The sequence below is a fragment of the Ceratotherium simum genome, chromosome 7, assembly GCF_057802395.1.
Source record: "Ceratotherium simum simum isolate JZ-2026a chromosome 7, ASM5780239v1, whole genome shotgun sequence".
Taxonomy (NCBI): Eukaryota; Metazoa; Chordata; class Mammalia; order Perissodactyla; family Rhinocerotidae; genus Ceratotherium; species Ceratotherium simum.
This window is the reverse complement of record NC_141906.1, coordinates 85,087,986-85,100,732: the sequence shown is the minus strand read 5'-3', so window position 1 is coordinate 85,100,732 and position 12,747 is coordinate 85,087,986. Positions and strand designations below refer to the sequence as shown.

Below are 12,747 nucleotides of genomic sequence, written 5' to 3'. Positions count from 1 at the left end.
AGCCCTGTGTGATCATCTGCCAATCCGCTTCTTTTTTTGCTGAGGAAGACTGGCCCTGGGCCAGCATCCATGCCCATCTTCCTCCACCACATATGGGACACCACCACAGCATGGCTTGACAAGCAGTGCATCGGTGCATGCCCAGGATCCAAACCAGTGAACCCCGGGCTGCCGCAGTGGAGCACGTGCACCCAACTGCTTGCACCACCGGGCCGGCCCCCTGCTTTTCTCTTTTAACCTTCATACTAGCTTTGTAAATGATTAATCCACTACCTTTACTATATGTTTATCTTTACCAGTGAGAGTTATACTTTATATGTTTTCTTGTTACTAATTAGCATCCTTTCTTTTCAGCTTAAAGAAGTCTCTTGAGTGGTGATGATCTCCTTTAGCTTTTGCTTGTCTGGAAAACTCTTTATGGCTCCTTCAATTCTGAGTGATAACTTTGCTGGGTAGAGTGTTCTTGATGGGAAGTTTCTTCTTTCAGCACTTTGAATATGTCATACCATTCCCTTCTGGCCTGCAGAGTTTCTGCTGAAAAATTGCTGTTAGTCTTATAGCGTTTCTTTGTACATAACAAGTTGTTTTTTTCTTGCTGCTTTTACGATTCTCTCTTTGTAACTTTTGACATTTAATTATAATGTGTCCTGGTGTGGGTCTTTTTGGATTCATCTTATTTGCAACTCTAACTTCCTGGATTTGGATCTCTGTTTCTTTCTCCACATTAGGAAAGTTTTCAGCCATTATTTCTTCAAATAAGTTTTCTGCCCCTTTCTCTCTTCTCCTTCTGGGACCCCTATAATGTGAATATTAGTCTACTTGATGTTGTCCCATAGGTACCTTAAGCTATCTTCACTTTTTTAAAATTCTTTTTTTTTGCAGCTCTGATTGGGTGAGTCCCACTGTCTTTGAATTCACTGATCTTTTCTTCTGCTTCATCTAGTCTGCTGTTGAACCCCTCTAGTTTATTTTTCAGTTAAGTTATTGTATTCTTTAGCTCTGTGCTTTCTATTTGGTACTTTCTTATATTTTCTGTCTCTTTGTTGAAGTTCTCACTGTGTTCATCCATTCATCTCCCAAGTTCAGTAAGCATCTTTATTACCATTACTTTGAACTGTTTATCAGGTAAATTACTTACTTCCATTTCATTAAGGGTTTTTTCTGAGGTTTTATCTTGTTCTTTCATTTGGAACATATTCCTCTGTTTCCTCATTTTGCTTCATACTCTGTTTCTATGTATTAGGTGAAACAGCCACCTCTCCTGGTCTTGAAGGAGTGGCCGCCTGTTGGAGGTGACCCTTATGGTTCAACCCTGCTGTAGCTCTTGGTTGTCTCTCAGACCTTTGTGATTGTCCAAGCAGCCTGTCTTATCTTTAATAGCTCCAGTAGTCGAGGGTGTGCCAAGATCTGTTAGGGGAGGAGCTCAGTCAGTACCGTGCTTCAGGCTGACTGGAAACCAGACCCTCGGGCAGCAGCTTTTAAAGTGTGCAGGTATATACCGTCCTGTGTAAGCCCCACTGCCCACCAGACCAGATGATCTGGAGGTGTCTCCTGGGCGGCAGTCACAAAAATTGGGGCTCCAGGCAAATGTATAAGCTTCTTTCTAGGAGATACTGGCGAGCTGTAGTGAGGCAGAGGGAGAGCACAAACATGGCGACCCCAGCTTACGTTCCCTCAGAGCAGCTCCATAGGCCTCTAGGTGTGCGCCAAACCTGAAGCCTGCCCCTCAGGCCGAAGCTCCTGGACAAGCAAATCGGCCTCTTCCTCAGAAAGACTGGGGGTGTGTTTCAGCCTGCTGTCTGTGCCGTGTCCTGGGGGTGGTAGCCTGCCCAGAGCTTTCTATCTGATTGTTAGTGGGACCCAGGAACGCAGGCCCTCTGGCCTCCAGAGCCAGGTGATCCAAGGGGCTTCTCTTAGGCTGCAGCCACAAAAAGCAGGACACGAGTCTTAAAACTGGGGCACCAGACATAAGTAAAAGCTCTCCTCTGGGAGATACTGGTGCTGTGGAGCATGGGAGAGGGAAAGCATGAAGATGGTGCCTGCTGAGGGAAAAAAAAAGAAGAAAAAATGGCACCCGCTGGCTTTAGCAAGACGAGGAGAGCACAACAATGGTCCCCACCAGTGGCTCCTTCCCCAGAGAATGTACCAACAGGCCCCTGCCCCTCCAGCTGACACTTTAAGATTAGCAAATGCATCTCTTTCACATAAAGTCTGGGCGCTTTTCACACAACTGCTTCTGCACTGGTCCCTGGGGTGGGTGAGTGTGCACAAGCACTGTAAGAGCCATTTGTTTCCCAGTTAGCTACAGCCCTTGGGGCTCGTCTCACAGGTGCAGGTCTTAAAAGTTAGGGTGCCTGATGTGGGAGATGAACCCTTTGCTCCTCAGGGAGAAGCTCCGAGTTGGTAAGTTCCCTCCGAATTGTGGGTCACTGCCCCGGAGGTGGGGTTCATAGTGAGATTGCGTCTCAGCCTCTCCTCCCTGCCTCAATGTGGCCTTTTCCTCATTTGCTGATGTAAAGGAGTTGCTCGGCTAGTCTTCCGGTCTCTTGCAGAGGAAATTGTTCCATATATAGCTGTAGATTCTGTGTGTTCCTGGAGAGGTGCGTTCAGGATTTTCCTCCTTAGCTATCTTGAACCCTCTCCCCCCTTCCTTTGCCATTTTTTTAAATGGGTTATTTGTCTTTTTGTTTTTGAGTTGGAAGAGCTCCTTATATATTCTGGAACCATATCAGATATATGATTTACAAATATCTTTTTCCCATTCTGTGGGTTGTCTGTTCACTTTCTTGATGGTATTCTTTGAGGTGTAAAACATTTTAGCTTGGATGAAGTCCAACTATCCACTTTTCCTTTTTTTGCTTGTACTTTTGATGTTATAGCTAAGAAACCATTGCCTAATCCAAGGTCACAAAGATTTACTCCTGTGTTTTCTTTTTTAGCTCTTACATAATGGTCTTTGATAAATTTTGAGTTAATTTTTGCATATGGTGAAATATAGGGGTCCAAGTTTTGCATGTGAATATCCAGTGGACATAGCCCTATTTGTTTAAAAGACTATTTTTTTGCTTTTGAATGCTCTTGGCACCCTTGTCAAAAATCATTTGACCATAGATATATGGGCTTTCTGTACTCTCAATTCTATACCATTGATATTCCATTGTCTGTCTTTATGCCAATACCACACTATGTTGATTACTGTTGCTTTATAGTAATTTTGAAATCAGGAAGTATGGGTTCTTCATCCTTATTCTTGTTTTTCAAGATTTTTTTGGCTGTTCTGTGTCTCTCTTATTTCTATATGAATTTTGGGATTCGCTATCAATTTCTTTGAAAAAACCAGTTTGGATTTTGATAGGGATTGATTTGTAGATCAATTTGGGGACTGTTACCATCTTAACAATATTAAGCCCTCTACTCCATGAACACAGGATGCCTTTGTATTTATTTAGTCATCTTTAATTTATTTCAGTGATGTTTTGTAGTTTTCAGTGTACAGCTCTTGCTCTTTAAAATTGTTCCTGAGGTGCTTGCTTCGGCAGCACATATACTAAAATTGGAACGATACAGAGAAGATTAGCATGGCCCCCGCGCAAGGATGACACGCAAATTCGTGAAGCGTTCCATATTTTTAAACAAAAGCTAAGGGAGTTCATGGCCACGAGACCCCCACTACAAGAAATACTCAAGAAGGCCCTCAGGCCTGAAAAAAAGAAGAGAAAGGGAACACAAAGCTTGGAGGAAGGAGAAAAGTAGGTAGACAAAATCAGAGAAATAGTAGATCTTTACCGGAATAGGTTAGCAACCACTTAAATACTAAACTCAAAGATCAAAGGAAGAAATTCACCAAAAATAAAGTTAACCTCATCGCTGTAAGCACACAGCCACAACACAAGATAGAATAAGGTATAACAAGAGCAACTTAGAAGGGGAAGAGGAAAGTGACTGAATTGACTTAGTATAAGGAAATAGGAGGCTATCAGATAATGGACTATCTCATACACAAGATTTTTGCCCACACCTCAAGGTAACCACTAAACAAATAATCAAAGCAAAACCACATATGATAAACAAAGAGAAAACTAGAAGAATCATAAGACAGAACAACCAAACTGAATTGGCAGTCCAAAACAAATGGGACAAGAAACAAAGGAAATGCAAAAGAACCAGAAAATAAGTGACAAAACAGCAACATTCAGCCCTAATATTTCAATAATTACCCTAAATGTAAATGGATTGAACTCTCCAATCAAAAGATACAGAGTGGCAGGATGGATTAAAAAGCAAGACCCAACAATATGCTGCCTTCAGGAAACACATCTTAGCACTCAAGACAAGCACAGGCTCAGAGTGAAAGGACGGAAGACAATACTCCAAGCTAATGGCAAACAAAAGAAAGCAGGTGTTGCCATACTCATATCAGACAAAGTAGACTTCAAGATAAAACAGGTTAAGAAAGACAAAGAAGGGAAATATATAATGATAAAAGGGACACTCCATCAAGAAGACATATCACTTATAAATATATATGCACCCAACATAGGAGCACCAATGTACATAAAGCAACTATTAACAAACCTAAAAGGAGAAATCAACAGCAACACAATAATAGTAGGGGATCTTAACACCCCACTTACAGCAATGGATAGATCATCCAGACAAAAAGTTAATAAAGAAATATTAGACTTAAATGAAAAACTGGACGAGATGGACCTAGTAGACATATACAGAGCACTCCATCCAAAAACAGCTGACTACACATTCTTCTCAAGCGCGCGTGGAACATTCTCTAGGATAGACCATATGTTGGGAAACAAAGCAAGCCTCAATAAATTTAAGAAGATTGAAATCATAACAAGCATCTTTTCAGACCATAAGGCTATGAAACTGGAAATGAACCATGAAAAAAAAACTGGGAAAGTGACAAAAATGTGGAGATTAAACAACATGCTACTGAACAACCAATGGATCATTGATGAAATTAAAGGAGAAATCAAAAACTATCTGGAAACAAATGAAAATGATAACATGCCATATCAAACCATATGGGATGCAGCAAAAGCGGTCCTGAGAGGGAAACTCATAGCGATACAAGCCCACCTTAACAAACAAGAAAAAGCCCTAATAGGCAACCTTAAATTACACCTAACAGAACTAGAAAAAGAAGAATAAACAAAGCCCAAAGTCAGCAGAAGGAGAGAAAGAATAAAAATCAGAGCAGAAATAAATGAAATTGAGACCAAAAAAACAGTAGAAAGGATTAATGAAACGAAGAGTTGGTTCTTCAAGAAGATAAACAAAATCGACAAACCCTTAGCCAGGCTTACTAAGAAAAAAAGAGAAAAGGCTCAAGTAAATAAAATTAGAAATGAAAGAGGAGAAATTACAATGGATACCATGGAAATACAGAGGATTATAAGAGAATACTATGAGAAATTATATGCCAACAAATTGGACAATCTAGAAGAAATGGATAAATTCTTAGACTTATACAACCTCCCAAAATTGAACCAAGAAGAAATGGAGAATCTGAATAGACCAATAACAAGTAAAGAGATTGAAATAGTAATCAAAAACCTCCCAAAAAATAAAAGTCCAGGACCAGATGGCTTCTCCAGTGAATTTTACCAAACATTCAAAGAAGATTTAATACCCATCCTCCTCAAAATATTGCAAAAAATAGAGGAAGATGGAACACTTCCTAAATCATTCTATGAGGCCAACATCACCCTGATACCAAAACCAGACAAAGACAGTACAAAGAAAGAAAATTACAGGCCAATATCGCTGATGAACATTGATGCAAAAATCCTCAACAAAATATTGGCAAACTTTATACAACAATACATTAAAAAGATCATACACCATGATCAAGTGGGATTTATACCAGAGACGCAGGGATGGTTCAACATCTGCAAATCAATCAACGTGATACATCACATCAACAAAACAAAGAATAAAAACCACATGATCGTCTCAATAGACGCAGAGAAGGCATTTGACAAGATACAACATCCATTTATGATAAAAACTCTCAATAAAATGGGAATAGAAGGAAAGTACCTCAACATAATAAAGGCCATATATGACAAACCCACAGCTAACATCATACTCAACGGGGAAAGACTGAAAGCCATTCCTCTGAGAACAGGAACGAGGCAGGGCTGCCCACTCTCACCACTCCTGTTCAACATAGTACTGGAGGTTTTGGCCAGAGCAATTAGGTAAGAAAAAGGAATAAAAGGAATCCAAATAGGTAACGAAGAAGTGAAACTCTCACTATTTGCAGATGACATGATTGTATATATAGAAAACCCTAAAGAGTCTGTTGGAAAACTGTTAGAAATAATCAACAACTACAGCAAAGTTGCAGGGTACAAAATCAATCTACAAAAATCAGTTGCATTTCTATATGCTAATAATGAACTAACAGAAAGAGAGCTCAAAAAGATAATAGCATTTACAATTGCATCAAAAAGAATAAAATACCTAGGAATAAATCTTACCAAGGAGGTGAAGGACCTATACAATGAGAACTACAAGACATTATTGAGGGAAATCCACGATGACATAAAGAAATGGAAAGATATCCCATGCACGTGGATTGGAAGAATAAACATAGTTAAAATGTCTATATTACCTAAAGCAATCTACAGATTCAATGCAATCCCAATCAGAATCCCAATGACATTCTTCCCAGAAATAGAAAAAAGAATACTAAAATTTATATGGGGCAACAAAAGACCCCGAATAGCTAAAGAAATCCTAAAGAAAAAGAACAAAGCAGGAGGCATCACAATTCCTGACTTCAAAACATACTACAAAGCAATAGTAATCAAAACAGCATGGTACTGGTACAAAAACAGACACACAGATCAATGGAACAGAATTGAAAGCCCAGAAATAAAACCACACATATACGGGCAGCTAATTTTCGACAAAGGTGCTAAGAACATGCAATGGAGAAAGGAAAGTCTCTTCAATAAATGGTGTTGGGAAAACTGGACAGCCACATGCAAAAGAATGAAAGTGGACCATGTGCTATCGCCATTCACAAAAATTAACTCAAAATGGATCAAAGACCTGAAGGTGAGACCTGAAACTATAAAACTCATAGAAGAAAATATAGGCAACACACTATTTGACATTGGTTTTAAAGGAATCTTTTCGGATGACATGCCTACCCAGACTAGGGAAACTAAAGAAAAAATAAGCAAGTGGGACTTTATCAAACTAAAGAGCTTTTATAAGACAAATGAAACCAGAATCAAGATGAACGAACAACCAACCAGCTGGGAGAGAATATTTGCAAAACATACATCTGACAAGGGGTTGATCTCCATAATATATAAAGAACTCACACAATTGAACAACAAAAAAACAAACAACCCGATCAAAAATGGGCAGAGGAAATGAAGAGACACTTCTCCAAGGAAGATATACAGATGGCCAATAGGCACATGAAAAGATGCTCAACATCACTAATCATCAGGGAAATGCAAATCAAAACAACACTAAGATACCACCTCACGCCTGTTAGAATGGCTATAATCACCAAGACAAAAAATAACAAATGTTGGAGAGGATGTGGAGAAACAGGAACCCTCATACACAGCTGGTGGGAATGCAAATTGGTGCAGCCTCTATGGAAAACGGTATGGAGATTCCTCAAAGAATTAAAAATAGAGATGCCCTATGATCCAGCCATCCCACTACTGGGAATCTATCCAACGCACCTGAAATCAACAATCCAAAGAGGCTTATGCACCCCTATGTTCATTGCAGCATTATTCACCATAGCCAAGAAGTGGAAGCAACCTAAGTGTCCCTCGACTGACGATTGGATCAAGAAAATGTGGTATATGTATACAATGGAATACTACTCAGCCATAAAAAAAGACAAAATCGTCCCATTTGCAACAACATGGATGGGCCTGAAGTGTATTATGTTAAGTGAAATAAGCCAGAAAGAGAAAGACAAACACTGCATGATCTCACTCATGTGTGGAATATAAACCAACACATGGACAGAGAAAACTGGACTGTGGTTACCAGGGCGGTGGGGGTGGGGGGTGGGCACAAGGGGTGAAGGGAGTCATATATGTGGTGATGGACAAACAAAAATGTACAACCCAAAATTTCACAATGTTAGAAACCATTAAAACATCAATAAAAAATAAATAAATTAAAAAAAAAATTGTTCCTGAGTATTTTATTCTTTTTGATGGTATTGTAAATGAAATTGCTTTCTGAATTTCATTTTTGAATTGTATATTGCTAGTTTTTACAACTGATTTTTGTTGATTGAGCTTGTATCATGCAACCTTGTTAAATTTGTTACTAGCTCTAAAAGTTTTTTTGTGGATTCCTTAGGATTTTCTACATATAAGATCATGCCATCTGTGAACAGAGAGAGTTGTATTTCTTCCTTTCTAATCTGGATGCCTTTTATTTCTTTTTCTTGCCTTTTTTCCCTGGCTGACACCCCTAGTACAGTGTTGAAAAGAAGGAGAGCAGATATCCTTGTCCTTCTTCTATACTTTGAGGGAAAGCTTTGGTCCTTCACCATTGAGTGTGATGTTAGCTGTGAGTTTTTTCAAGATGGCCTTTGTCAGTGTGAGGAAGTTTCCTTCTATTCTGAGTTTGTTGGGTGTTTTTATCATGAAAGGGTGTTGGATTTTGGAAATGCTTTTTCTTTTTTTTTTCTTTTTTTTTTTTTTATAATTTTATGTAAACTTTTATTTTACTTTTTTTTTTATTTGTTTTATTTTTTTCCCCCAAAGCCCCAGTAGATCGTTGTATGTCATAGTTGCACATCCTTCTAGTTGCTGTATGTGGGACGTGGCCTCGCATGGCTGGAGAAGCGGTGCGTCGGTGCGCGCCCGGGCTCCAAACCCGGGCCGCCAACAGCGGAGCGCGCGCACTTAACCGCTAAGCCACGGGGCCGGCCCTGGAAATGCTTTTTCTGCAACTATGGAGACGATCGTGGTCTTTGTCCTTTATTCTATTACTATGGCATATTAATTGATTTTCATATGCTAAACCAACATTTCATTCCTGGGACAAATCCCAAGCATGGTGTATAATCATTTTTGTATCTTGCTAGATTTGATTTGCTAATATTTTGTTGAGGATTTTACATCTATATTCACAAGGGATTTTGGTCTCTTGTTTTCTTTTCTTGAGATGTTTTTGTCTTGTTTTGCGCTCAGTGTAATACTGGCTTAATATGATAAGGTAGAAAGTGTTTTCTGTTTTTGAAAGAGTTTATGAAGAATTGGTGTTAATTTTTGTATTAACATTTGGTTTCTCCAATAAAGCCATCTGGTCCTGGGCTTTTGTGAACGTGTAGAAAGTTTTTTGATTACTAATTCAATCTCTTTACTTGTATAGGTGTATTCAGACTTTCTATTTCATCTTGAGTCAGTTTCTATAGTTTGTATCTTTGTAGAAATGTGTCCATTTCATCTAGGTTACTTAATTTGTTAACATAAAATTATTCATAGTATTCCTTTGCAATCTTTTTTATTTCTGTAAGGTCAGTAGTAATGTTCCCTCTTTCATTCCTGATTTTATCAATTTGAATCTTCTCTTATTTTCCTAGTCAGTCTAGCTATGTTTGTCAATTTTCTTGATCTTTTTCAAGGAACCTATTTTGATTTCATTGATTTTCTCAATTTTTTTCATTCTCTATTTCATTTCTTATCATGCTTTCTTATACATCAGCAGTTCTCAATGTGTGGTTTGGGGTCCCTAAGCCTCCCTCAACAGGTCCTTGAAGTTAATATTGTTTTCATAATAAGATCAAGACATCATTTACCTTTTGCACTCTGATTTTGTCGCAAGTGTCAATCAGTGTTTTCCAGAGGTCCCATGACATATGAAATTGTGACAGATCCCAGGGAGAAGCAGAGATGAGAATCCAGCTGTCTTTTATTAAGTCAGACATTAAAGAGTTTGCAAAAATGTAAAACAATGCCATTCTTTTCACTAAAGTTTTCTTGTTTTGGAAAATATAGTTACTTTTCATTAAAAAATATAGTATTTATAGTGACATATCTTGCTAATTTAAAATGAATTATTAAATCTTTTATAATTCTCAGTTTAAATTTCTAATTCAGATTAGAAATTCACATAAAAAAAGAGACCAGCCCAGTGGAGTCCTGCTTAAGTTCACGCGCTCTGCTTCGGCGGCCCAGGCCAGGGTTCACAGGTTCGGATCCTGGGCACGGACCTACACACTGCTCATCAAGCCATGCTGTGGTGGCGTCCCACGTACAAAATAGAGGAAGATTGGCACAGATGTTAGGCTCACGGGCAGTCTTCCTCAGTGAAGATTGGCAACAGATGTTAGCACAGGGCCAACCTTCCTCACCAAAAAACAAGGGAAAGAAAAAGATATAATCCGCATAAAAAAAGGTCTTAGGAGTCTTCAGTAATTTTTAGTAGTGTAAAGGGTCACACGATTGAAAAGTTTTAAAGCTGCTGTTATGTATTATTTAGTCTTTTAAAAATCCTATGATTTAGGTGTTCCTATTTGTAGCTAAACAAAATAGAAGAGCTAAATAATTCATTCAAAATTTTAGATGTAGGAGCCAGGATTTAAAACTCAGTTTGTTTTGTTTTGTTTTGGTAAGGAAGATTGGCCCCGAGCTAACATCTGTTGCCAATCTTCCTCTTTTTGCTGAGGAAGATTGGCCCTGAGCTAACATCTGTGCCCATCCTCATCTATTTTGTATGTAGTTCGCCGCCACAGCATGGCTTGATGAGTGGTGTAGGTCCATGCCTGAGATCCAAACTCTCGAACCTGGGCTGCTGAAGAAGCAGAGTACACCGAACTTAACCACTACACCACGGGGCCAGTGCCTAAAACTGAATTTCTAGTATTCCAGAATTTGTACCCTTTTAAAATTATACCACTCTGCCCTTTGTATTATTGTGAATAGCTGATTATTTGAATTTTTTCTTTTTCTACATCATTTCATATTCTAATTTCTTAGGATTTAAAACAAGCTAATTAGTCTTTTAGAGTATTTTCTTGGTATTGTGTGGTGAGATGGTAGATACTGTATGGTCTTTCTCAAACTCTAGTGATTCTTTGGCATTTCCTCCACAGAAAGATGTGTCATGGAAATGCTAAAGAAGAGAATCCGGGATGAGAAGACCAACGTTAGGAAGTCTGCGCTCCAGGTGTGAGTTTTTTCTAGACATCATTTAATGTGCTCTCTTTTGAAGCAACAGAAACTTGGAATTCAAGAGAATATTTTAAAAACCCTCTGGGGGCTGGCCCGGTGGCGCAGCAGTTAAGTGCACGCACTCCACTTCAGTGGCCCGGGGTTCACAGGTTGAGATCAGTTCAGACCAATGCACCGCTGGTCAAGCCATGCTGTGGCAGTGTCCCAAATAAAGTAGAGGAAGATGGGCATGGATGTTAGCTCAGGGCCAGTCTTCCTCAGCAAAAAGAGGAGGATAGCAATAGATGTTAGCTCAGGGCAGATCTTTCTCTCACACACACACATACACACACACAAAAACCTTCTGGCCATATTCAGTACTTACCTTGTTTTTCACTTAATGTTAGTTCACCTTGACCCTGTTATATATATGTTATGTGGATGAACTGAAGAATTATCTGTTGTTAAGGTTTCCTACTGGGTTGTTGGCTTTTTAAGAATCACCAATTTATATCTTTAATTTCTTTTTTTAGAAAAGGGGGTCTTAACCTGGTAACCATAGATAGATTTTGATAGGATTCATGAAGCCCCTGAAATTGTTTACAGAAATATTTGTTTATATAAAATCTGTGTCACATTTTCTTCAGGGAGAGGCCTGAGCTTTCATGAGATTCTAGAAGGTAGGATGTTACCAAGAGGAGGGATGAATCTGTGACCTCAAAAAATGTTAAGAACCACAGATGTAAAGGAAGTATTTTTGTCTACAGTGTGTCGTTTCGCTATGCATAAATCATCACTTCCTGTTGCATATGCACCTTCCAGGTATTAGTGAGCATTCTGAAGCACTGGGGCGTCTCCAGCATGAAAGAAGAGCTGTTGATTCTGCAGGAGCAGTGTCGAGACCCTGCAGTGTCTGTCCGGAAGCAGGCCCTACAGTCTCTCACTGAACTTCTTATGGTGAGAGGCAAGGCATTATGTATATAATACATGGTATTTTATGTTAAGAATAGTTCAGCATAATAATTACCTGTTGCTAAATATTAAATTAAGTTTTAGAGACTCTACCAAGTCTGCTGTAAGACTATATAGTGTAAGAGAAAGGAAGAAGTATCTTTCAATTACATATGATAGATTACATTTCATATTAAATATAATTATGAACTAACGTTAGAGTATGCTAATGGTTAGCCTTTTCTTGACTTCAGTTAAATATCACATAAAAATATGAATTGTAAAATTAATTTTGTTAGGCCAAAGGCCTAGATTTATTTTTGTCCATTAAGACCTATTAGATGATATGCCAAAAGAGCAGATCCACTAATCCTATATATAATTTACTTCTGCCAAATAATTAGCTTTTGAAGAATTTTAAAAGCGTATTTATTTCTTTATTTCATGATAGAAGACATTACGCAATGCATATTTTGACTTTGTCTGTCAGCATCTATTCTAATTGCTCCTTGGGATAAATATTTATTATTCACTCTTGATCTTGAATTACAAAAAGTGCTTATTTACTACCAGTAATAAAATAATGACTTTATAAGTTTAAAATTTCAGTATACACTGGTTTACA

At 38.5% G+C, this 12,747-nt stretch overlaps 1 protein-coding gene and 1 non-coding gene across 2 annotated transcripts in view; both read left to right on the top strand.

Moving 5' to 3' along the window:
• The window catches only part of NCAPD3 (non-SMC condensin II complex subunit D3), a 70,383-nt gene that overhangs the window by 22,977 nt on the left and 34,659 nt on the right, over window positions 1–12,747 (top strand). The window contains exons 14-15 of the mRNA XM_004438493.3: window positions 11,114–11,187; window positions 11,994–12,128. Of these exons, the coding sequence (XP_004438550.1) occupies window positions 11,114–11,187; window positions 11,994–12,128 (209 nt within the window). The remainder of the gene's footprint in view (window positions 1–11,113; window positions 11,188–11,993; window positions 12,129–12,747) is intronic.
• On the top strand, window positions 3,524–3,630 carry LOC147916737 (U6 spliceosomal RNA). The gene has a single exon (XR_015552822.1). It is a non-coding gene; the product is annotated as a U6 spliceosomal RNA (small nuclear RNA).